At 41.8% G+C, this 27,457-nt stretch overlaps 1 protein-coding gene across 2 annotated transcripts; it reads right to left on the bottom strand.

The window, feature by feature from the left end:
- Positions 1-1,801: 1,801 nt before the first annotated feature.
- glcci1b (glucocorticoid induced 1b) lies at positions 1,802-27,454 on the bottom strand. Of its 2 annotated transcripts, none has more exons than XM_079502816.1 (9): positions 27,305-27,454; positions 26,780-27,164; positions 21,657-21,805; positions 16,205-16,294; positions 13,960-14,082; positions 10,898-11,035; positions 7,548-7,734; positions 6,594-6,714; positions 1,802-2,606 (listed from the first exon to the last, which is right to left on the bottom strand). In XM_079502816.1, exons 2-9 carry the CDS (start codon positions 27,099-27,101, stop codon positions 2,240-2,242), a joined length of 1,497 nt encoding a protein of 498 aa, XP_079358942.1. In that variant the 5' UTR covers positions 27,102-27,164; positions 27,305-27,454; the 3' UTR covers positions 1,802-2,239. The 2 variants fall into 2 exon arrangements, with proteins under 2 accessions (XP_079358942.1, XP_079358943.1); XM_079502817.1 differs by having other exon boundaries at positions 13,960-14,079.
- Positions 27,455-27,457: the final 3 nt, after the last annotated feature.

Raw genomic sequence — 27,457 nt, 5'->3', positions numbered from 1 at the left:
TTGTATGATTGTTTTAACGTATGAAAAGGAGTGATTATCATTCCACTTAGAAGTGCTTAGCCATTGCCAATCTATTCAGCTGTTGTATATTCATTTCACAACTAAACACATATGTTTCAGGCACATAAATCCTGCCTACATACGCCAAATTAATGGCACATTCATTGTACTTGGTACACATTTTATATTTGAACCCAGATGTATAATAATGACCAATTTCGTGATCTGGGAGGGTGGAGCTCATCAAATGCTAGCTTTGTGATATAAATGCTAGCTTTGTTTAAATAAGAACGTGTGGGTAACCGATGTGTCAAGAACCTGTGGAATGTGTGTTAGCACACAGAACGTTTTACAACTGCAGGTGTTTATGCAAAAGTCACTAGTACCTCCTGTCATTATCAAGCAGCCAAGTCCTGTGATAATTATCAGTTTGATTCAGCACTGGTTTGGCCTCTCCAGTAAAAGCACTTGTGTTTCGAGTCTACGGAATGTCTTACTGTAAAAGCAATGTCATGGACACTGAGGAAAGGCAACCAATTCAAGCATGAGAACATTCCATGTAACCTGAGTTAATTCTTCTGGGGGGGGGGGGGGGGGGGGGGAGTAAAATCCTCAGTGCTCATTTTTCTCTGAGAGTGACCCTTACAGTGTATAATTAACACAAGGATTTTGCTGTGTAGGGTAGTTCTGTGCTTTGTAGCTGGCTATTTGGTCATCAGACAGCAGCATACGTTGTCTTCTTTATTATTAAAGGTAATTAAGATGTGACTAGTAAAGCAACCTGTTGGGTGGAACTTGCACTTTTGTGACTACTGGGTTCCATAAGACAAGTGCGTCTTTATGAAGAAGGGAAAAAAAGGCCAGCCTTTATCATTTTGACCCAGGTCATTACAATTGTTGTTGGGAAGTACGAAGAATTGTATTGTACTTCTAAGTCCTAAGATATCCCAATATGTTCCCAGTATAAACAGGCATTGTTTACGTATGTTTCCCCCCCATTTCATCAACAATTGTAAACATTTTGGGAAGTACGAAGAATTGCATTGTACTGTTAAAGGAGTAGTTCACCCAAAAATGACTTATTTTCTATCAATAACCCCATCAAGCCTTGAAGTCATGGAGTTCTTGGCCCATCCCTAAGCAAATAATTTGATTTCCGATTATTATTGTTTTTATATTTCTTTGTGAACTACTCCTTTAAGTCCTAAGAGATCCCAATATGTTCACAGGCATAATTTTATTTTGTTTCCCCATTTCATCAAAAAAAGCTTATATACACTGTAGGTATTAGCTGGAAACATTAAACAGTTAAATAAGCTGGTTAGATAAAACAATTACAATATATATATTTTTTAATTTTTGTTTTTATGCCCCATCACTTCCTCCTATCACTTCCTCCTGAGAAAAAAAGCCTTCCACTTTATTTTGACAAAACTGCTGGCTACACAACACAATAGGATGAATAGTCATTTCTAACTTTTGCAAAAGAAAGCAGAGCTATGTTTGCTAGATGCTGTCACCATGCAGAGTAAAAGGCTAGGTTAGTGATGGTGAAGGGAGGGCTCCCTCAAGGTCTGTGGATTCTCAGGACTTGTAAATCAGTGGTTCTCAAACTTTTTAATTTCAAGAACCTCCAAATTAAATGCATGGTCACAGAACCCCATCAGAAAATATTTTGTACCATACAGACCCCCATGCCCCATACAATATTTGCGGTGTTAAAATGTTTAAAAAAAAATCCCAATCTTCAAACTTTATTGAAAATATATTTTCAAATGTACCTGTATGCCGATGTAACCCCCCCCCCCCCCCCCCCCCCCCCCTCTCTTTAAATTTTTATGCTACATTAACTAACTTCGTTGGAGACCACCTGGAACCCCTTGAGCACTGGGACCCACATATCTTTGGAGGACCAAGCTGACATGTTGGTGCCAGTATTCTTCAGTAATTCATTGACTCCCAGTGGGGTCATGGAGGTTAAAAATGAATGCGCTCATGGTACTAGGTAAATGGCGTTTTGGATCATAGTAACACAACCACCACGACGGCAGGTTATGTAATAACTCAATCTTGCGATCAACAGACCTTGGGTAATCCTTGCTGACTACAAAAAAACAAAAGAAAAACTAAAAATAATGTTAATGTGACTAGTGCAAGGTGTCTTGTGTTTCCCAGGCCATAGCACCTGCGCAGGTAAATTACTGCATGTGCAGATGTTTTGGCCATGTGTACCTGAGGACTAGCTGGTGAGGAGGATGCGTGTGGGGTCATCTTTGCTCACTTCTGTGCTTGTATCTACGCGTTTGCCCGTCTCAATGCTCAGGCCGTCTGTGCTGCCGTCAGTGGGCTTGACTGCGTCTGTGCCTGAGGACTGAGATGTGGGTGGCTGCGGTGGTGGGGCCGGACGAGCCTGGTTCACCTGAGACCTGAAGCCGTCACTTCCATGGAGACCAGGGGCGTTGGTGGCACAGGACGAGGGGGAGACGGAGGAGAACAGGGAGGAGCAGAGGAGTTTGACAGGACAGAAGGCAGAGCCTCTGGGGATAAAGTTCACCTTGTTTTTGTCTGGGCATGAGAAGAGGGGGAAGCCTTTTGACTTGAGAGACCTGAGGGCAAAAGAAGACCAGCTTATTACAGTGTTCCAATAGAGTCTATGAAATGAAGACACCTGCCACATTAACCACTTGAAGCTTAGCATTCCTATTCTGGGGCATGTCATGATAGGCAAACATTTGGCAAAAATATATTTACAAGCTCACAACTTCACACACTTTGAACTTACAGATCGGCTATTTACTTTAGTCAGGTCCCTTATACTTTGATTTAAAGTTTGTCAGAATTTTTTGAAGAGTTGCAAAACTATACATTTTTGGAAAGGGTATTGTGTAAGGAATCAGAAAATCAATGTTTGCATTTGCACAGATGTGTATATTGGAATTTACAAAATGGCAGCCGTAAAAAATATATGTTTTGTAATATCTCCGCCTCTAAATAAGCTGGAACATTGATTTTAATGGGTAAACCTATATTTTCAGGGTCAAGGAATCCAATGGTCCAAGTTATGATTTCATTTTTTGTATCATCCCATTGAAATACGCAATCCATCATATGGGTAAAAAAAAACGGCAGGCAGTCAGATACTAACAGAGTTATTTTTATTGAGAAGATCTCTTTTAACTGTGAACTTTGGATGTTTGTGTAACCATCTTAAACATCATGACGTGTAATCATAGACAGTCTCTATGCATCGCCATCATCACTTTCGTGCATCGTTCTGGCACTGGCTGCTGCACTGACACATGTGAGTATAGACTAAGTCCTTAGCTTTATCTAAAACTCTCGAACGTGCTGTCTTTAAACAACTGTCCTCCTATCTCCACCAGAACAACCTCCTGGACTCCAACCAGTCTGGTTTCAAAGTGGGTCACTCGACAGAGACTGCCCTGCTGGCAGTGACGGAGTCGCTCCATGCCGCTAGAGCGAACTCTCTCTCCTCCGTCCTGATACTCCTGGACCTGTCTGCAGCGTTCGACACGGTGAACCATCAGATCCTCCTCTCCACCCTCGAGGGGATGGGTGTCTCAGGCTCTGCACTCTCCCTGTTTGCATCCTACCTGACGGGTCGCTCCTACCAGGTGATGCTGAGAGGGTCTGTGTCAGAACCACACAGGCTCACAACTGGGGTTCCCCAAGGCTCGGTTCTGGGTCCTCTTCTTTTCTCTCTCTACACTACATCTCTGGGTGCTGTCATCCACTCCCATGGCTTTTCCTACCACTGCTATGCCGATGACACCCAGCTGATCCTCTCATTCCCCCCCTCTGATACCCAAGTGGAGGCACGCATTGCTGCTTGTCTGGCTGACATCTCGGCGTGGATGTCGACAAACCACCTGAAGCTCAACCTGGACAAGACCGAGCTGATGTTCCTCCCGGGGAAGGGCTGTCCGCACCGAGACATGGCCATCACCATTGATAATGCTGTGGTGACCTCAACTCGGACTGCGAAAAATCTGGGTGTGACCCTGGACGATCAACTGACGTTCTCGGCAAACATCGCATCAGTGACAAGGTCCTGCAGATTCCTCCTCTACAACATCAGGAGGATTCGCCCCTTCCTCACGGAGAAGGCAGCCCAGGTGCTCATCCAGGCTCTCGTCATCTCCCGCCTGGACTACTGCAACTCCCTCCTTGCTGGTGCTCCGGCATCTGCCATCAGACCTCTGGAGCTTGTTCAGAAAGCTGCGGCTCGTCTGGTGTTCAACCGCCCCAAGTTCTCCCACACAACCATCCTTCTCCGTTCTCTACACTGGCTCCCCGTAGCGGCCCGCATCCAGTTCAAAACCCTGGTGTTAGCCTATAGGGCAGTGAAAGGAACAGCTCCTTCCTATCTCCGGGCTATGGTCGATGCCTACACCCCTGCCCGACCACTTCGGTCTGCCACCTCGGGGCGACTGATTGCCTCGTCACTCAAGGGTCCTTCTGGCCGATCCACACGGTCACGACTCTTTTCTGTTCTGGCCCCACAGTGGTGGAATGAACTCCCCACTGATGTTAGGACAGCAGAGTCACTGCCCATATTTCGCCGCAGGTTGAAAACCCACCTCTTCAGGAAACACTACCCTTCCTCTCTGCCTGACCTACTTGTTGTTAACTAGTTGTACGAACGTTTGTTTTCTATTGTTGTATTGTTTATTGGATCTTGTTTAGTCGATACACTTAATTGTTTTAGCTCATGCTCATTTGATTTAGCTATTTTGTCTCATCCGGTTAAGGAAATAGGTAGCTGATATATTGCACTTTTACCTTAGCGCTAGGTATACTCTTGGTTGCTTGTTCTTGCAGAAAATGCACTAAAGACTTCTGGTGATTAGTAGTTTTTGTTCCCTACCTATGTTGAATACACTTATTGTAAGTCGCTTTGGATAAAAGCGTCTGCTAAATGACTGTAATGTAATGTAATGTATAGACTAAGTCCTTAGCTTTGCAGAAACATCTGCAAGAAGAACAGTCAGATTTACACTTGCATTGGACCATCTCAAGAATGGCCTTTGGGCTGTGAGGACCTCTGTGGTCGTTGGTTTAAGCTTGCCATCCAAGTGTTTTAAGTACCCATTTTGCAGGGGATCCAGTCGATCCTGCAGAGCAATGGCTGCTTGTGCCCATGCCCTTGTTTGGACATGGACCTCAGAGCTTCAGGTATTGGAGGGAGCTTGTCACTTTCTGCCCTGTTTGCAGAACAGATGCCACCGCAGTTTAGGGTTTGTCTTGATACCCTTGGGTTAGTAAGCTGCACATACAAAAGGACTAGGCAAGGCAACCTGCAGCCAGGTTGCTCTAGGTAAAGAAAGGGCAAAGGCTTTGCCTTGCATTCACTGGGGCCAACAACACAGGGAGGTTCTCCCATATAGGCAAGGCAACCTGGCTACAGGTCTACCTGGATGAAACAGATGAGTCCTTTGTATGTGCAGCTTACTCACCCAAGGGTATCAACATCGATGACATCTGTTCTGCAAACATAGGACAGAAAGTGACAAGCTCCCTTCAACACCTGGAGCTCTGAAGCAGCACATCTTGAGAGTCCATGTCCAAACAAGGACATGGGCATTTCTCTGCAGGATCGACAGCTGTATCCCCTGGAAAATGGTACTACTTCAACCGACGTGTCATCTGGTGTCCCGGGAACCCCCAAAACCAATGGTGACCCTTAGGTTAGCGAACAGCGCCATCAATTTACAATTTAGACATTTAGCAGACGTTTTCAGCCCAAGGAGTGTTTTTCATGCAAAACTAATGCTTGGAATGGGTTCAGAATCATGAATAACCCCTAGTTCGACATGTCACATGCTACTTAAAGCATAATTCAAATTTGATTTGAATTAGATTTTGATCCAAAATTTATATAATCAATTATTTGGATGACCCTAAGGATCATAAAAAACCTTGAACGATTACCATTACAATGTATTTTGGGCCACGCCCCTTTTTAGCTTAGATTGACTGGCCTATTATCTATCTATAAATGCACCATGTCTCTGTACGTCTGTCTGTCTGTACGTGTGTACGGCTGTAATCCACGTAACTCGAGAACCGTTCACCCCACCAACTTCAAATTCGACACACACGTTCCACACCCACACAGGGAGTGCAGTGCAGTCCATATTTGGGCATGTCTGCAGCCTGACAGAGCTCCATATATAGCAACAAAGGGACACAGAGAGACATATCCAGAAATCTCCATATATGGGCATAAAAGGGACACAGATGGGTGGAACGGCCCTAATGGGTACTCTGACACAGGTACAACGGGTATTGCAAAGCCGGTTGGGGCATGAACCGTCACAAAAGGCCTCTGCCCCGGCTCTGGACAGGGCCCCTGGTCAGGGACCTTATATGGAGCTGGCCTGATCTGACATCACAACACTCCATATTTGGGCATGCCTGACACAGAACTCCATATATAGGAATAAGGGGACAGAAGTTTTCTAATGTTGATTTAGAATAGGAATGTCAGCATTATGAATGAAGCTTCCAACTATTCAGTAGAGCCCTAGCACCTAGTGCAAATGAAAGCCAAGAAGAGAGCAAAGACTTACACCATCTCCTCGAACACTTTGACGCGCTCACAACCCTCAGGAGGCTCCCGTTTGAACATGTAGCTGTTGTTGGGTTTGGGAGAGGTGGCAAACTTTGGGAGTGGAGAGCTGCATCCGCTGTCTGGAAACAGTTTTACATTGATATGTTTTACTGAAGATCCAGGAACACAAAAGGAATGTATGATAGTCAGCAGAAATGGTTGTTGGTTTAACTTCAACTTGCATACAGAGTCAACAGAGCAAAATAAAAATCCCATCCCATAAATAATTTATATATTTTACTTGTATAAGCATATTAATGACAAAAAGAGACAATGGTTATATGTTTTCTGCATGCACAATAGACAAATCCGCCGAGCAGCAATCATAACTGCGGTGTCAAGCAGCACCGCTTGAATACAGGGACACCGCAGTTATGATTGACTACAGGGCAGCGCTCCGCAGATTTGTCTATAGAACAGAAATCAAATCTATTTTTGCAGGAATCATATCACTTTTAGAAACTTAACTATTAGATTAGTAGCTTGATGTAGCCAAAACACTCCCGAGGCGATCGACAACAACGGGAGGTATGATTAATTCTAACGCGACTAGCGACGGGACCGCGGTGGGCCTTCTAAAACATAATCTTTGCTTAGAATTGGACGGAATGATTTAGATCAAGAGTTATTCACGTTTTAAGATTTTCGATCTGATCGGCAAAAATGGGGGGGGGGGACATTTTCGATGACGTCCCAACCGGAAATAACATTGAATGTTGCGCAACAGACGCTCCCAGCCTGTGGAGCGATGCGATCGGTTTTGATATCAATAAATCTCTGTCCTTTTATTAATCTCCGTCCCGAGCGCTGGGCGTTACTATTTGATAGGACGAAGAACTGTTTATTCCGCTCAGGGTGTTAACTGGCCTGTGTGCATCATCTAGGCTGCATTTGGCAGGCAGTGAATGAGTACCTTTGTCGATTTCTTCTGCAGAGCAAGGGCTTCCATAGGGAGAGTGTAGGAGGTCGGGGCTACAGGGGCAGGGCGAGGGGCTGGAATCGCCACTGGAAGGAGCCTGGGTGTCTGTGTCACGAGTGTCCCCGCCATTGTAACGATGAGGAGGGAAGGGTGCACGACGGCCATCCAACACGTCCATAGCCTGGAAGGTCAAGAAATGCGTAGGGGAGTGAGAGGTCATGCATTACTACTATACGCATTACGCACTATTACAAAATAGAAATGAGAAGAACTCATTACCTGTGGCCAACGTGTTGATAATGCATGCATTGTGTTTACAGCAACAAATGGAGAAGCCGAGACCACAACAGATGGTAAGGATACAATATGATGGTTTGACGTACAGTGTTCTTCTTGGGCAATAGGGCACAGCTGATTCAGAAACAGCTGAAAAGGCTTGCTGCACTGCAGGTTGTAAATCTGTCATGGTGTGTGTGTGTGTGTGTGTGTTTCTGAGAGCAGCTTTGCAGACCTGCCAAGGTTTACTGTCCCACATCGGGCAAAATTTACAGCTCTCCTTGCCTCTCAGCAATTTAATTCAGTACGAGTGAGAATACATGTGTCTTACCGTCTGACTGCATCATTGCACATAGCTGAATGCATAGCTGTGTGTTTTTTTTATATTATATATATATATATATATATATATATATATATATATATATATAGAGAGAGAGAGAGAGAGAGACATAAGACTGAACAATACAAATTAATTCAAGGTTATTATCAAAGCAAACGTGGGCTTCCATAACGCCTCAACAGTGCCACAGGCTGATCACCTCCATGCCACGCCCCATTGATGAAATAATTTGTTCAAAAGTATCCCAGACCAAGTATTAACTGCATACATTACTATACTTTTCAGATTTCTCGTTTTTAAAAAATATATATTTTTTGCGGTCGTCAATATTCTAATTGGTTGAGATAGGATTTTTTGATTTTCATGAGCTGTATGCCATAATCAAGATTAAAACAAAAAAAGGTTTTAAATACTTTATGCACAATGAATTGAGAATATATGAAAGTTTCACTTTTTGAATTATATTACGGAAGAAAATTAACTTTTACACAATATTCTAATTCATTGAGATGGAGCTGTATGTGTGTGTGTGTGTGTGTGTGTGTGTGTGTGTGTAAGAAAAATAGCGTTTGAAAATAATTTGCTGCATTAGTTGTAACATACTTACAAGCATCAGCCCACAATGTATTGTATATTAAATTACTTTTCAATTTATGGTGTAAACTCTGGAAGTCATAGACCATATTCTATATTCATATTATGGTGTAAACTCTGGAAGTCATAGACCATATTCTATATTCATATTATGGTGTAAACTCTGGAAGTCATAGACCATATTCTATATTCATATTATGGTGTAAACTCTGGAAGTCATAGACCATATTCTATATTCATATTATGGTGTAAACTCTGGAAGTCATAGACCATATTCTATATTCATATTATGGTGTAAACTCTGGAAGTCATAGACCATATTCTATATTCATATTATGGTGTAAACTCTGGAGGTCATAGACCATATTCTCTTTATGGTGTAAACTCTGGAAGTCATAGACCATATTCTCTTTATGGTGTAAACTCTGGAAGTCATAGACCATATTCTCTTTATGGTGTAAACTCTGGAAGTCATAGACCATATTCTCTTTATGGTGTAAACTCTGGAAGTCATAGACCATATTCTCTTATGGTGTAAACTCTGGAAGTCATAGACCATATTCTCTTATGGTGTAAACTCTGGAAGTCATAGACCATATTCTTTATGGTGTAAACTCTGGAAGTCATAGACCATATTCTCTTATGGTGTAAACTCTGGAAGTCATAGACCATATTCTCTGGAAGTCATAGACCATATTCTCTTATGGTGTAAACTCTGGAAGTCATAGACCATATTCTCTGGAAGTCATAGACCATATTATCTTATGGTGTAAACCCTGGAAGTCATAGACCATATTCTCTTATGGTGTAAACTCTGGAAGTCATAGACCATATTCTCTGGAAGTCATAGACCATATTATCTTATGGTATAAACTCTGGAAGTCATAGACCATATTCTCTTATGGTGTAAACTCTGGAAGTCATAGACCATATTCTCTTATGGTGTAAACTCTGGAAGTCATAGACCATATTCTCTTATGGTGTAAACTCTGGAAGTCATAGACCATATTCTCTTATGGTGTAAACTCTGGCAGTCATAGACCATATTCTCTGGAAGTCATAGACCATATTCTCTTATGGTGTAAACTCTGGAAGTCATAGACCATATTCTCTGGAAGTCATAGACCATATTATCTTATGGTGTAAACTCTGGAAGTCATAGACCATATTCTCTGGAAGTCATAGACCATATTATCTTATGGTGTAAACTCTGGAAGTCATAGACCATATTCTCTTATGGTGTAAACTCTGGAAGTCATAGACCATATTCTCTTATGGTGTAAACTCTGGAAGTCATAGACCATATTCTCTTATGGTGTAAACTCTGGAAGTCATAGACCATATTCTTTATGGTGTAAACTCTGGAAGTCATAGACCATATTCTTTATGGTGTAAACTCTGGAAGTCATAGACCATATTCTCTTATGGTGTAAACTCTGGCAGTCATAGACCATATTCTCTGGAAGTCATAGACCATATTCTCTGGAAGTCATAGACCATATTATTCTCGTGGCAGCGGATGGGGTTTCCCACACGCCGTCATGTGAATATTATAATTGTTTTGATCTTGGTGGAAATCCCCACACGTTAAGTACTGTGAGGTTAAAGGCAACAATTTATTGTACATACTATTACAGTACAGCACTGGAACCCTAGCATCCCTATCCAGGGGGGAACTTTAGCCAAAAATAGCAGATCTACAAGCTCACAAAGCACCAAGCTTACGATAGGGATGTTAGGGTAGAGCCCAAGACTTCTGTGGACGTCTTTGGGAAAAAAAAAAAAAAACTGTGCCAAAGTTTGTGTTTTCGCCATTGAGAATGCATTGGGTGTTTAAATTAAATAACTCAGAAACTATAAAACATTTCAAAGTAAAAAGTTCCAGCATATGTCTCCACAGTCAGCTGAATTATAAAAAAATGTGAATGGATTTTCTAGGTGAAAGTGATTTTTGGGCAGTTTTGCGTGGGCTCTCAAAGTGTTAAAACCTAGCGGCCCTATTTTTGGCATGTCATAATAGGCGAACATTCAAGTAGGAGTGGGCAAAGTACAGACCCCTGGGGGATCCGGGTCAACAGTATGCGTGTGTGTGTGTGTGTGTGTGTGTGTGTGTGTAATAGTAAATCTTCACCTGCATCCCATGCTCCCAGTCCTCTCTGATGAAGACATTTTCCAGCTCATGGTTGATGCCCTCTACACTGCTAGGCACTCTGGATATGAAGGATTTTGACACAGGAACAGTTGACAGGGCTGATGGAATTCCCTTGGACTGGAAGGACATATACAAATACAAGGCTTAAGAAGAAGGGAAAAAATGGATGCGTGTACATTGATCACAAACTGTAAAATCTGTGCGACCCCAAATATAAAGGATACACAAAATGAAGGTGTCAATTTAAATTGTCACCAGTTTTGAAACCATTTTCAATATTTCTTTTTTAAGTATGGGGTCTTCGCAACCATTAGAAGCAGTGGGTGCCATTAATTAATACAGCACCCGGGGAGCAGTTATAGGATTTAAGGTTGACAGTCTGCCTTCTCAGTAAAGGGAGCAATCCTATGGAACTCTTTGCCTACGGTTCTAAAACTAGAGATGGATGGTAACGTGTTCTACAGAGGACTCAAACTATGGTTGAAATCAAATCAACTGTGTTCACATGTATAGCTTCTGACTGGTTACTAGAGTGATTATGTTTACTTTTTTATTGGAGATTATGTAATGGGTATTGTAATTTTGCTGTAAATATTATTAGAATGTATACTTTTTTGTATTTGATTGGGTGTTTTTTAAACTATAGTGTCACAATTTTTTTTAGAAAAGTCTCCTGTGGACAAGTGGTGAAAACTAGCACATGTGCTAACACACTGTAAACGATGCATCTACAATGTGTACAACTGTGCAATGAGCAATGTAATTGTTATGTCAATCAACATAAATAAATATAAACATAAGTGTCTTGACTCAGGGACACTTTATTCTGACCCATAGGCTGTGGACCATGGGGGCAAAGCCTTCCGTTTCCCAGGCAGCCTCTCTACCCATTCAACTATGAATCTAATATGACATCAGAATTCAGAAATGTATGTTATCTACATACAGTATACCACTGATGAAGATAATGTACATCATAGTGTTGTATACATTCACTTTCCCACAGTGCTTGATGTTTGTTTTCGCTGGGTATCTGTTAATGAGTTAACCACAAGTATGAGGTGAGAACAGGGCATGCCCCGACATATTCCCTCATGTCACCAGTGGTCACAATGGGACTCATTAACTAGACATATCAAAAGCAATGCAACAAAACAAGTTGAACCACAATCAAATTGGGTCTATCCACGACTAGAAATCATGCGGCAAAAATGTAGATCAGTGCTTCTCAAACCTTTTAATTTCAAGGAACCCCTTAACACTGATAAGTGTACAAATGGAACCAAAATTACCAAATGGACTCATAAAGGTTTCATTTGGTTCCATTTGTAAACTCTCAAGAGTTACAAACCTTCAACGGCCTATTTAGGGGGTTCCTGGACCCCACTTTGAGAACCACTGGTATAGATTATATCACTTTATGGAAACCACTGTTAAGAGTGTACTGGTATGCATTTTTGAGTGGTGCAACCACTCCTATGTGTGTGGCTGTGTCCCTGGGTCCCTGTGTCCGAGCACGGAAATAGCGTTAGTTCACCACCAAGTGTCACTGTTGCACAGCCTAACACAGACACAGACAGGCCAGGGAGGAGGGCTTGTACAGTACAGTACAGTACAGTACAGTACAGTACAGTACCACTCACTTCAGATGGGTCTAATTTTTACCATACCCTTTAAATGTGAAATGTACAGATGTAATAGTTACAGAAGAAATACATGTGTAGACAAACTATAACTATTCATGTTATGACCAAACCATAACATGAATAGTTACTTACATTCTGATGAGATATCTTGAAATAATATAATAATAACCTTTATTTGTATAGCACCTTTCATGCCATCAAATGCAGCCCAAAGTGCTTTATATTAAAAAAAAGAGAGATCAACAAAAGAAAAACACATTAACCCATTTAGACCAGAGTTCGATTCTACAAAATGTCTTCTAAATCATGACAGTTTTCTGAAAAACCTATGTTTCTATGTCAGTGGTGCTCAACCTTTTTCACGTCATGGACCAGCAGAATTATCTGAATTTGGCCGCTGACCCCCCATCTGAAAATATGTTGTTCCAAGGACCCCCCAGAAGCAAAGATTTGAGTTTAAAACGTTCGCTCTGAAAGAGCATATAATCAAAGATTTCCACCACATTTTCACGATTTTTCAAAAATAGCAGATCTACAAGCTTGTAGCGCGGCACTTGGTGCCGCGCTACGAGCTTGTAGATCTGCTATTTTCAATAGCTAAAGGATAATGCTTCAAACACCAAAAGGGGTTCCCGCCCAGAATGGGTTAAAGAAATATTTAATTGGATATACTGTAGGTGCTTACTTGGGAGTCCTTATCACATTGCTCATCTTCTACAGCAGCTGTGATATAGTGTGGTTACGCTCTGCAACCATACATGTATGTACAGTATATGTGCCATGCATATGGCATTATGCTATGCAATGGTTCTGAGTGGCTGATAGAGCCCCTGTTGTATGGCTGCCATGGTGTGAAAACAATTGCGCCTTGAAAAAGCCACAAAAATACGTTTGAATGGATGAGGTTATATTAGTGTTAAAGGAGCATTCAGTGATTTGGGTGATTTGGAAAACCCCCGGTTCGCCCCGGTAACAAGATGTGCACATGCATGCACTACAGTGGGGGGACACGCGACAGGCCAACAGCACACACACCAAGGCCCGCCCCCGCTTGATCATGATTGGCGGAAGGCCCCTCTCTATCCTGATTGGATGAAGGCTGGGCCACCTAGCCAAAAACGAAACCTCCTTATATGGTCAGCACACTCTATAGTAGGGAGGATTATCACAACAAAACAAAAAAAATAAGAGATATTTGAATTAAGTGAAATCACTGAATATATTCTTTAACCAGTAACGTATGCCTTGTATACTTTGTTGTGCGACAACAAATAATAATAGCGACACAGACACATCTTGTATTCCCTGCAGTTTGTTTTTATGTGTGTGTATTAACATTTTTGCCTATAATGACATACAGCAAATGGGGTTAATGTGTGCATATGGGCGACTCACCTGAGGGTGGCATGTGTTGCTGTGCTGTGACTGTTGGTGCAGAAGCATGCTCTGCTCCCTGTCTTTGCTCTGGCGGCTGACCTGTTTGCTGCGCTGCAACTGCAGTCTCAGCTTTGCGATCTGCTGGAAAAAAGCCCAGCATTGTTTGTAGGAGCTACAATGTTATGTCTAATTTCCACAGTTCTCATAGTATTATTTCTTCTTTGTTGGACTTCTCCATGTTTTTTTATGACATCCCCATTTATATTATCCATTCTACAGATTATTATAATAGGAGAATACCATTGCGCACATGGTGCAGTAGACATTATCATAGTACTTGGGAGACCAGACCAGTCTATGACATCACATTAGTACCATGACCTCATATTGATCAGGAATCTCCAAACATTGGCATAAAAAGGGAGACAGACAAATACAGGCTTAATACTGTATATGGGCATTTTAAGGAAATGTTATGATGTTTTACAAAAAATATATTGTATAATTTGTTAAGGTCCTTACAACATATTATGAAAGTGCTTAGCAAGAGAACTCGTTTTTATTGCCTGCACAAAAGCATGGCATATTTTCTCTCCCTGGTGGATGGAGCTCCATACTGACGTCACTATACAGTAGATAGCAAATCAGACAGCCCGTTTGAGTACACACACAGAACAAATAAACCACTGGGTGTACAAATTATTTACATTTTGTATAGAAGAGACATCACATAATTAAAAAAAATGACCAAAGAAAAAAAGCAAAATGTCATCATATATGCCCTGCAAATGGGACATACAGAACCAGTATATGCATAACAGACAGTTATGCTTTCAGACAAAGGTGTGGTCTTTGATGCTGATCTTGTAATCCTGGCTACACGGTCTACAAAGAAACTGACTCTTTTTATATAAGGTGTCCTCCCACACATGTAGGCTGCAGAGGTTAGAGAACGGCAGTGACATTTGCTGAGCCCTGAGCGAGAGGAGCAGCAGTCGATAATGACAAGTCCAGGCAATCCCAGAGTAATCTCAGAAAATGAGAAAGAGAAGTCATTTCCTGGCTGTACTGTGCTATTGATTGTGCAGACCAGTGCAATGGGATTGCCTCTAGGAAACTGAACACTGGGACTCTCTGGAGGCCCGATGTACTGTCGACATGTAAGAGCTACGTGTCACATTGATGTAAATCACGGGGATTGACCAATTTCATTCAAAGCACCTTAAATCACGGTCCACAATCATGAACTTGAAATCCTAAGGCACCTTCTGACATTTTTTGTAAAATAAATAAGATCATTATTACGTAATGCATTTTTATGCACTGGTGCACTTGTGGCAGTAGTTGGATTTCTGAAAATGTTTATTTTAAAGTAGTTGCAAGATGCCAAAACGTTTACAATAGTTTTGCTCTTTGGCACTGGAAACCTCACCACTCCATATCTCAAAGCGTCTCTGAAGACAGATGAAACCTCACCACTTCATATCTCAAAGCGTCTCTGAAGACAGATGCAAGTAAGCTTATAATTCAGAGTTCACAGTATGCCAAGACATTGTTGACATGGGGAGGGAGGGCTCTCAGTGAACCAGACAAAGTTCAGGCCTAAAAACCATGGGGATTGTTTTTTATCATTTGCAAGAGCTGCAGTAAGGCATTTGCAGGGCAGATAAGAGCTATCGTGAATCATCGTCCTCCTCAATGTACTGTAGTCAACAGGGCCAAGCTGAAGGGGGCATGATGGTTGCATTACACCCTGCAGACAAACTCTACATCTTAAAAAAATAAAAACAGACCACATTGAGATGTAAGGGTGTAATGCATGGGGAAAGAGCGAGAGAAGACAGGTTAAATTTAGACTGTGTTCGTAGGAGCTGGAGAACTAATAGCTCCATGTGGTAGACTGGTTGGCCACAAGGCCAGGCAGATAGACGGGAGAGAAAACCGACCTTCAGCAGCATAATATTTAGGCTGACCTCAAGTCCCGGCAAATAAAACACATTTCGAGTAAACGGGACAAACCTCAAAATGACAAAAACACACAGAATTGGCTGTGTTTGTATTGCCATGATAAATGTCAACAGTGATACTCTAACTGAATGTTTTGCAACAGACCAGCTATTCTGGTCTAACTTAAGGGTTGTCAGGCAACACTAGGGTGTTGACGCTGTTGCATTGTGCCATTTTGCTCAGATTATACTCATTGTGATGTGTGTTAATGGAGGAGGCTGTAACTTGCGTATAGAGACGATGCGGGTGAACCTACCTCTTTGAGGTGGTCAGCGCTGCCCCAGGAGGCTGACCGCTGGTGGGGACTTCCCTGATCTGTTCCCTCGTCTATCCAGAGACCTGGAGTCTGAAACACAAACATGTAGACATATAAGCATGCCGAAATCATAGACACACACACTGACAGTGAATGAGTTTTTCGATGCATCATTTATTCATCACTCGATATCATTCTCTCAAACATAAAGAGCCAATGCAAGCAATTATCAGCATGTTGGCACTCGTACAAATCTACACAGTGTCCATAAGGTAAACAACATAATCTTAAAAAGGACACGATGATGGTTTTCATTCCAATTTCCATTAGCAGCTAGCTACTGTATGAAATAGTGCAAACTGGTGCAACATCTGTGAATGTGAAACCTACAACCCTTACTTCCTGTTTTTTAGCCTTAGTAGTGATGACATTGACTTTATGCCGTGTTTACGGCAACATAGTGGGAATTGCAGTAACAAAATGGCCAAAACAGACCGAAGGGGGAATTCTCTCTGTAAATATTGCCGTTTCTATACACGCGATGACAATCATCAACAATTATCTGGAATAATTTATCAGCATGATAGTGGTGGTGTAGTGGTGACAATAACCAAAAGGTCAGAGGTTTGAGGCCAGCTGATAACTTAGTCACTAAGGATGAGAGTACGAGTTAAACACCTAAAATGTAACATGACCACAAATACATTCAACAAAAATGTAGCAGAAAACAATCTTTATTACTGCTTGTGTGTTCTAAACCAAAGCTGAAAATCTGGAAACAATGAAAGGAAAACAGGGGATGAAAGCTCAGGGGAAACAAGCTACTGCCTATCTGGAAAAACCTAAGCCTATGTTCGTACACTTTCATTAGCAAGTTAAAGGGGCATTCCACTCATTTTCAACATTTTACTATGTCATTAATATACCTTAGAGCTGTTGTGTGGAAATAATAAAAAGGTTCCCCCATTCTGTGTTTCCTAGAACTAGAGGTCTGAAAATAATCATTAACATGGTGAAACACATCTTGATGACATCATCAAGATGTGTTTCACCATGTTAATGATTTTTTTCATAATTACAGTTCTAGGAAACACAAAATTAATTAATTAATTAATTAATGACATGACATAGTAAAATGTTGAAAATGGGTGGTTTTGGCCTTTAAGATACGTTATAAAGTATAAACATCAAAAAACTTTTGCTCCATGAACCTCCAACGCTGTCAAATTCCAAAATGCACTAGCCACTAGTCACCACTTTATCAACCAAACCAAACCAGATTGTTGGGGATATAATAAACAGGGGAGAGAGAGAGAGATAAGAGTGACAGAATTATCAACACTATAAAATAGTGATCCCAGTGAGAATTGAACTTGAGTGTAATACACCAAGTTAAGTTTACCCATTTAATTCCCACCCTAAATTTAGAGACCTCTACAAATCAGTAGCATTTGTAGCTGTCTCTAAAGTGGGAATTAAATGGCTCAATAAAAGTCTTATTTTTTTTATCTAGCTTATGTGACATACATAAAATGTATGTGCTGAAATTTGACATAAAATCTTCTCTATCAAAGAGTAGAGGCTGTGCCATCTCTGTGAGAACATCTTTTAGGCCTCTATTGCATAAACAAGGAAACGGTTAAGTTATGTAAATGTATGCAAAACCGAAAACAGACTGAGGATGTTTCAGTGACTTGTTTGAGCCCACGTACTTCCTTCTTGATTATGCATATCAACACCGAGGCTGCTCCTCAAACAAATCCTCAAATGTCCAAAAGGTTACGGTCGACATATAATGGTACAAAACATGTTAAATGTCACCGTCTTATTTTTTGACCATAGTCCCTAACAGAACAAGCTCTGTTGTGCACCAAATAACGTAACAACCATGCCTTATGACATGTAATATCACACTGTGAATAATGAGGAACACCAGTGTGGCGGTTTTCTCTGGCTTGTTGGCACTGCTTTCACTCAGAAATGACAGCAGTTTAAAAGGGTGCTTGTGCTCTCATAAAGAGTCTAGTGTGCCTGGCCATGGTGGATGGCAGATGTGTAGCTAGCCTTTAGCATTAACATTTTGTGCATGGCCTATGGAAAGGCGTGTGATGCCTCTGCCAAATGTTGTGGGGCTTAATGCTCAAGCCTAATCCCTTTATGCAGAAGAGAGTTTGCGCCGAAAGGCCAGACAAGTTTTACAGTTCTCAGGTTGGCCATTGAAGAGCAAGTGACGCAAGTGACACACACACACACACACACACACACACACACACACACACACACACACACACACACACACACACACACACACACACACACACACACACACACACACACACACACACACACACACACACACACACACACACACACACACACACACACACACACACACACACACACACACACACACACACACACACACACACACACACACACACACACACACACACACACACACACACACACACACACACACACACACACTTTATTTAGCAATTGATCAGTTTACCAAGTCTGACCAAGATATGGATGTACTTCAGTAACTATGTCAGTGTAACTTGTCATAAAACAATTTGACATGGCAACACTAAGAACACGGGACAGAGGACAAATGATTAAATCTGATATAAATGATGTTGAGTATTAGTAGAGCAAGGGTGGGCAACTTTTTGGGCACATGATCATTTTGCCGTTTTCCAAGGCTGGCATGATCAACTGTACCAGACAGTAAAAACCACCATTACTCACATCAAATAATAATGGGGTACAATGGTTGTATTTGGTCAACTCAATTGATCACCTCGTAGATCAAAAAGGTGGTTTCTCTATGGTAATCTGATGGTAATCAGAAGGTCACCCCTTTGTTTTGCAGTTTTCAATAATCTAATAGTAATTTTGTAGTGATTGACCAGGAGCCTGGATGGCTTGATTCAAGGTTTAAAATAATTGATATAAAATATTTTTGGAAATCTCTATGGTCTAGATCGGTGGATCCACAAAATGGTCACTGCTATGACCTACTGACGAGTTTTAACAGTAGAACTGTAAGTCGCTCTTGATAAGAGCGTCTGCTAAATGCATCAATTATAAATAGATTAATGCATGCAAGGCAATATAAGAACCAACGGCTGACGCCTGAGGTCATTACCCAAAACAAATTCAGTTCATAATAACTCCAACCTTTATTTACCTCGCCATTTTTATGTTGCTAGCTACTGTACTTCAGGTCTGGGCGGTGCGCTTTGTAGAGTTGGGTGCCAGGTGTGATGCCTGATAATGTGCAGCTGAAATAAAGCCTAATTTCCCATAGCCTGCAGCTCTCATTCACATTATGATTCCCACTCACAAAGGTTACATGCAGGCAACATTCTTAAGAATCCAACTCTGCTCCGATGCAGGAAATAATGACTTGGCTTCAGCACAATTGCAGCGGTATTTGTATTGGTTTGTTTAGATTACATGCTGAGACAAGTGAAAAGAATACCAATGCTATCATCTGCCATGTTTACGAGATGATGAGAACATGGGTTCTGGTTCACAGAGTTGACTTTGCCTATCTGTCATCTCATGCTCATCTCAAATGTGCTCAACGTAACAAAGAATGGATAAATATCTCTGAGATTGTTTGGGTCATATGTCACTGCCTGAGGCTGCTTAGACATAAAACTATAAATCATCTATATGTAGTACAGATTAAAAAGTACTGTGGAATGCAATGCAGTATGCAGTATGTGATCGTCCATGATAGCAGATATGTTTACAGCAGTACTATAGTGGGATTAAGTGAGTCAATACTAAGAATGTTGCATGTGTTTTGTGTGCACTGTCAGTGTGTGTGTGTGTGTGTGTGTGTGTGTGTGTGTGTGTGTGTGTGTGTGTGAGTGTGAGTGTGTGTGTGAGTGCGCGCGCATGCGTGTGTATGTGCGTGTGTACTGTGTGTGTGTCTGTCTGTCTAATCTTCATACAGACATTCTCTGTGTTCTCTAACCACAGGGCCTAGGGCAGACAGACCTATCCCGGAACAGTGATTAGCATATGTATGGGCCCTCTGCTCCTCAACTCCCACACAAAAGCCAGGCCGGCCAGGCAACCACGAGGGCCAGGTGGTAAGCAGTGGGATTCCTCCTCGCCTCAGCCATAGCCTGGGGGACAGGTGCAAACATCTTTACCTCCATGCAGAGCTACATTACAGCTCAGAGGGAGAGGGCGTCTTGAACTTGCGCACTAGCACCACAAAAGGGGCTGAGGACCCTTTTGTCTACTTGGTTGTGCTGTTCTTGAGTTATAAAGACAGTCAGGGTCTAGGATAGCTCGTTAACAGGAAGTGCTCAGACTGTCCCCGGGGATTTTGTGCATTGGACAAGCGAAACTTGGACAATCGCGTTACACTGAACCGCATCATGAGTTCCAATAATAGTTTACAAATATCCATTTTACTTTAATCCTGTGTATTAATCTGCTGTAAAATGCTGTTAAACTGGTTCAATGCCACCCCAATGCAGTAGGTACAGTGCCAGACGTTTTTGACAAAACAGCCACAAAGGCCGACGATCACTTCCGGTTCAAACTGACAGTAACATATCAATGACAATATGGCTGTCATCTAGATCACATCATTCTGTAGCTAAAGTCTCAGAACATATCAAGTGACTGGGTCTACAACTTAAAAATAATTCAAAAGAAAAACACGTTATCTGTATTGGGGCTGAACAACAGTTATTGTTTATAAATGTTTTTGTGCAATCCCCTAACCTTTCGAAGAATGGAAATTCAATCAAATTAAATAGAATTATCCAATTCATTCTCATACATGTCCAGGCTTCCCAGACTGCTAGAAGAACCTAGTTATTAGAGGCAAATGTTTTTTTTCCCCCTGCAAGCTGCTTGTTCAAGAGATCTCTCACGGCCCACTCACCACTTCCTTGGCCTAGGCACAAAAAAGCGAGGTGAATGAAGGGTTAAAGGGATGAAGCTCATATAAATGAGGCTCTGCGGTCTTCATTCAGACACATGAAAGGCTTCTGTAAGGAAGGAGGGAATGGCCCTGGTCAATGGCCATGCCATGATCATACATATTCAATATTCTTTCATAACCCAAATCAGACCATTTGAGGAAAACTGCATTCAGCGGTCAGTCACATGACAAGATTAGTTGGTGTCGATGTGTGGGCTGCTACCCAGGAAAACTATGGTAAGGTTGAACATAGAGCCCTTACACATTGGTTTATGGGGTGTTATGACTTCAAGTATAGCACTGTTGAGGTGTGCCCACTAAACAGTGATGTTACACTTAATATCTAGGTTATGTCATCTACTTTGGCACAATCTGTCAGACAAATGTCCATACAACTATGGCTATAGCTCACTTAATTGCCAGGTAAGCAACCATCACTCACTCATAGTCTCGTACAAGTAAGGAAGATGGTTTTCTTCCTAGATGAATTGTTACCTGAGTGGCTTTGTCTTTCATGCTGGAAGGATAGGGGCCATGAGAGTCCCGAGGCCATTGACCAGTGAGGTAAGGCCCTGTGATGGCATCCAGGGAAGATGTCCGCCGAATGGCACTGGAACTTCGCACTTGTAGCTTCACCCTCTCTGCTGCAAATTGAGAGCAGAAAAGCAGATGTAATCATTCACCAGTGGTGCACCACCAAAACAATAAAGTTACTGCTGGAGAATGTCAAATACAAATGTATAATGTCACAAAAACATCCACCCATATAAATGTAGTAGTGCAATACTGCAATACTGAACATCTGGCACTTCAAGTGCACTATATGAACTTTACCCTGGACCAAAATGGACACGCAGGAGGAACCAGACTGAGTCCAAAGCACAATTGTGATGAAAAGAATGTTTTTCTTTTTTGACTTCTCATTTACTTTTATGGATACGATTAAGCATTGTAAACACCGTTTCTAAATAGGCTATACACGTCTGAATGTTTTATAGTGCGTGTCTGCACACGTGCACGCAAATGTGCATGTATGCGTGTGCGCAGTGTCTTATGGGGCGTCTCCCCACTTCTAAAAGTAGCACTACAACACTGTACAGAACTACTAGTGAAGTATAAGTCAGGTGTAAGTGTAACTCGCTGAAAGTTTTAATAATTCCTTTAAAGACCAATCTATTGGCCCAGACAGCTGGCGTAGCGGTCCGGGCACCTAGGCTCAGTGTAGTCTGGCAACGCATCGTGGCTTCAAGTCCCGATCCCGACGACCTTTGCTGCGTGTCACTCCCCATCCCTCTCCCTTTTCTGTCAAACTACTGTTCTATAAATAAAAAAGGCATAAAAGCCACAAAATAAATCTTAAAAATAGAAGACCAATCTATTATAGTGAACCTCAACAGAAATGCAGCAAGCAAACAGTATTGAAAATGAACCATGTTTTCCTGATATAAGAGTTGCCCCTCGAATCTCTTCTTGTTTTCAAAGTAGTCAGTTTTAATCTCTTAAGTATTAGTGCTGGTCTGGGTAATAGCAGCTCTGACTGTCCGTCCAAGCAAGCAAGCAAGCAAATGTACAGTAAATGACAGAGCTGGAGTATCTGAATCTAATGTTATGGGAGCAGTCTGCTGTGAGCCAGAGGAGTTAAGCACACACCACCCACATAAGAACTCATAAACAACCACACCACAATGCACATCAATACAGCCTGCATCCACTCAACATTCCTGCAGCAACTCACACAGTAAAAACACCCAAACAAGAGTTTTTGAGAGCAGGGTAGACTGCAGTAAGGAATGGGTGAAACGTATTAGGCAGGATTACACTCTGTATGATTGTTGAAAGCCAACGGAAGCTTCTTGCTTTCCATATCAAAGAGAGCCTAAACTTTTAAGGGTTAGGCAGGTGAAGACTCAAAGAGAGCATGCTCATTCACTTGGTTCCATGTCTGAGCAGGCCAATGCACAGGCCCATCCAATACTAATAATACACAGACTAACACACAATGTCTAAGCTATCTACATGGGGCATCTCTCCTAGCACAATTACACTGTGGTTCATTGTTGTTCTTTGTACAGAGAATACATAGACATATCCACCAGAAGGTATTGCCTAAGTAAACTTGCTGGGCTACAGTAAAATTCCCTGAAGTACTGTAGACAAAGGAAGCAGGCTAAATTTCCATCAATATTGATACAGGCCAAGCCAGTGTTCTCAGAACCGAGCTTGTGGTTATTTTCCATCATGTCCCCAGTGGCTGAAATGGAAGAATCTGACGGAAAAAGAAAAAAATATCTGATAGTAACAAACAAGGTTGGATTGGCTGGGGGGGCTTGGGTGGGTGGGGGGGGGGGTTGTCAAATCCATACCTTTGCTTTTGATATACCCAACTGGTCTTGAATTTTTTATCGCCGGCAGTGGGTACACGTTTTATCCCTGCAGATGCTTCTGGTCAGACTGAATTAACATGCATTTATTCTTGGGAAACTGACATAATAATAATGTCATTATTTGTCAGACTGTTGAAAGGAAGCAAAAGGTATTGTCAATGTATAAAACTTTAAATGTTTTGATACCTTAGTTGGACCAAATATCAAATGCATTGTCAACCAAGGTTGGAGATTATTAATAATGGTAATATCACAATTTTAAAATGTACTGTATGTTAACAGCATCAACCCTGGTGTTCCTATTTTGGGCAAATGCTTTAAAAAAAAATCACTTTTCCTCCTTTCCAAAAATAGCGTACCTAATAAGCTCACAACATGGTGGCAGTCTCCCGATGCGATCTGCTTGTAGATCTGCTAGTTCCGCTATTTGTCATAATGAAGAAGTATAGAAGTGGATAAGAAAATGTACACCCTCTCCCCAGAGCGTTAAAAGACTAAGAGTCTTCTGCCGATTTCTAAAGTAGGTTATATGATCATTCATGGACTGTCATTTTGGTGTTTTTTCCCACCTTCACCAGCAGTTAAGTGTATATGCATTATGCTTTCACATTGTCTTTAGGTGACAGTTTGTTAGCATCATTAGCTTTTCACTAAATGTTTTACACTATACACAAGCTAGCTTGAAGTTAGTCTCAGCAAAAAAAGTATGCAAACATGTTTCATGTTTGCAAATTGTTTCAAATGTGACACTTTAGTAACGGTTTATCAAACGTTCAGAAAAAGACAGGAAAGCTTCTGCCAAAGTTGACTTATTTGGACAACATGCTTGTTTTCACATTTGCTCCAACTCTGCAGTTTGAATGGGTGACAATGAGGCAGGCCTATTTCAGCACAGCTGGCACTTTGACAGGGAGAGGGACTTTCATTGTTGGTATGGTGTGGCGAGAGGATGAGGTCATGGTGGTTAACCTAAAGGTCACATAATGGTATTTCACCCTCTTGTCCAAGGTCTTCACGCTGTCCTCATATACTGGTGACCCTTTAACTCACAGGCCAAAACAAGATGAGGGACACAACAAATAATTAGATTGCAAATGTAACATAGTGTGTAGTCCAGTTGGGCATACTGGCATTAAGATAGCCAAGACTTAGTGAGTTTTTTTTAAGGTTTAATCAAACCGTCTCACTATGAGCCCAAGAAACTAGCACACAGGTTCAGTTATTAATTTGAAACTCTGCTGTTCGGATGGTAAGATACACTGGATAATACAATCCATGAAGTGCATTCATTATTAAAGCTGGGTGACAAGTCATATTCGTGAAACAGTACAATTAGAATCCTAATCGCCAAAGCCCTCATAGATAAACACCATGTGAGGCTCCTTCTGGCTTGTGTGGACTGGCAGGTCACAGCCAATCGAGGAAAGGTCAAGTCTCTATCATCATCAATAGCATGGAACACTGGTTGGGGTTAAAGGTCATCTCTTTTGGAGGACTGAGGAATGTATGGCATGTTATTATGGTGGGAAATTACCACCAGCCACATGCTGATAAATGAGCTGTAGCTGGTACGTTGGTGGACTTTCACAGGTACACAATTTGTAGGTCCAATTGTGTTCAGAAAAAAATCCAGTTTAATAGTAAAATGACGAAAGAGTCTGGCGAGTTTTGCGATGTATCCGCTAAGAAACAAAGAACTTCTGCCCACTGTCTTGCAATTAAAACCCCTTTTGTTTGGTGGGAAATATAGCCTGAAGGTCCACTCCATGCACTAAAACATTGATAAAAGTCACAAAAAAGGAAGAAGAGTACATGGTACTTCTTTGTGATTTCAGGGTTTTCTCCTATGCACCTGCCATACACGGTGCAAGAGCTTTACTGTGGGATGTATCCCAGCCACTGTGAGCAGTGGACAGAAAGGCTTTGTGCCCTGTACTGAACACTGATCAGGGTTAAAGGTCATCACATTTGAGGTATGTGAAGCATGCTCTCAAAGATGGTTACCAACTCTACAGTAAAGGCAATGCATCTCTCTGACAAGTAGGCTGCCATTTTGGTGAAAGGTAAGTTCAGGAAGCTATTCAATTTGGCTAAAGGGGGCATTTGGTGGACTGTGTACACTTGTCCAGCAAGAGGTGATTCACAACCTGGTGTGCTGAAGGTCATTGTAGTACAAAATACCTGGTTGTATTCATAGACACTGGCAAATTTAGAAACACTCGCCAGTTGCCATTGTTAACCTACAGTCAGACTCGGCATGTCTCCTACCAGTTACTGAAAAAGCAAGCTGCTGCTGTATTCAGATATTTCTGTATCACAGTGTTTCAGATGGTACATGGTTATTTGTGTGCGTTTGTACCCTGTTCAATGCAAAATGCAGAGTTTACAGAAAATAGCCATGATTGTTCCAGAAGAAAATGGTGCTGGCAAGGGACAGGAAAATACAACCAGTCTAAAAACCAGCTGCAGCATCGATATTTGGCAGGAGAGACTGTCACATAAACAAGATTTAAGGAGGCAGTGAAAACTGATTTAGAGCAGCATGGTCTCTCATATCCTCTTCAGCCGGTCTCCTTATCACCTGAAAGAACGACAGCTCAGCATGCCCACACAAAATGTCACACCACTCACTTTGAGGGCAGGAAACTAGCGTTTCTATCAAATGGTTACGGTGACCGATTTAATTAAATAAAAAGTCACTTTTTCTGAACTGAAACGTTGTTTACATCGAATGCTGACAAACATACCAGGCATATCATAGGTCATCTCCACTGTTCACCAGACTACAGTATGTATGTACTATGTTGTGTACACAGTAGCTAGCTACATTATACCAAATGTGTGGCATGGAGGACAACTAACACCAGACACAGGACCTTTGAGAATACAAACATGTCTCAGCTATAGCTAATACTAGCCACCTCTCAGACCAAAAGAGAGAAAAGTAAATGGAGCACTCTTTTTGTGTACAATTGGATGGTTGGGCAGACTGAATAGCTAGGGCACACAGACACTCTTTAAAGATGTATATCCTGAAACTAAAGATGTGATATTATGATAAATAAGTGTCACAAAAGTACAAGACTTCTGATTATTTTTAGTTTTAAGTTATCAGAAGATATTTGACACCATGGCAGCAAGGCGTGCGTGATACAAAGAGGTAGCATGGCATGAACAGCCTGTCAAGAGCTGAGGTGTGCTCGACACAGGAACAAAACTCATCATAAACGTTACCTCTGCAGACTGGCGAGTTTGGACCTCGGTCTGGTGAGCACGAGTCCTTATTTTCAGGGGACAGTCTCTGCCTTGCAGTTGCACCACTATTTAAAATGGGGCTCGAGGGACTCGATCCGCTGCTGTTCGTGGCTCCATTGTTGCTTCCAACGCCGAGACCGAGAGACTGCGTGCGTGTCGGGCTACTCTGACCCCCGGCCAGGAGTTGATAGGGCACGGTAGCACGGATAGGGTGCAAGCGGCAGCTGTTGGATGAACTGGGGGAGCCCGTATTGCTACGTCTCACTCTCGGCTGCTGGAGCGAATTGCCGGGGGCTGACATTCTTCTACAATGCCTCTCAAGTCGCAAAGCTGTCGGAAAAACGTATCTCCGAACTTTCTACTTCTGTGGAGGGGGAATGGAAGATTCGGCCGTTAGCAAAATAATGTTAACAGTTAGCTTCCTGTAATTTTTCACCTCATGCGTTGATCTGAATTTAAAGATGCCCTGAACACAAAGGAAGCCTTCTTTAGTTATAAACGTACCCGGAGTGTTAAAACATGTCGCCGTATTCAACAATCTTGACATATAAAACGTAAAACTTAATTCCAAAGCACTTTTTAATCTATAAATGCAAACGTTCTCCTCTCCTCTTAGCTTCCCCACATCCACTAAACTTAAATGACAGTTGTATCGGC

This window comes from Electrona antarctica (genome assembly GCF_951216825.1).
Source record: "Electrona antarctica genome assembly, chromosome: 6".
Classification (NCBI taxonomy): domain Eukaryota; kingdom Metazoa; phylum Chordata; class Actinopteri; order Myctophiformes; family Myctophidae; genus Electrona; species Electrona antarctica.
Note: the sequence above shows the minus strand (reverse complement) of the source record. Positions and strands in the feature narration are given on the sequence as shown.

Coding starts and splice junctions, on each gene's coding strand:
- glcci1b (XM_079502816.1), bottom strand. CDS start 27,101: ATGTCAGCCCCCGGCAATTCGCTCCAGCAGCCGAGAGTGAGACGTAGC. Junction 7,735..10,897: donor ACTGGGAGCATGGGATGCAG/GTGAAGATTTAC, acceptor TTGACCTTCCAG/GCTATGGACGTGTTGGATGG. Junction 2,607..6,593: donor AAAGTGTTCGAGGAGATGGT/GTAAGTCTTTGC, acceptor TTTTGCCCTCAG/GTCTCTCAAGTCAAAAGGCT.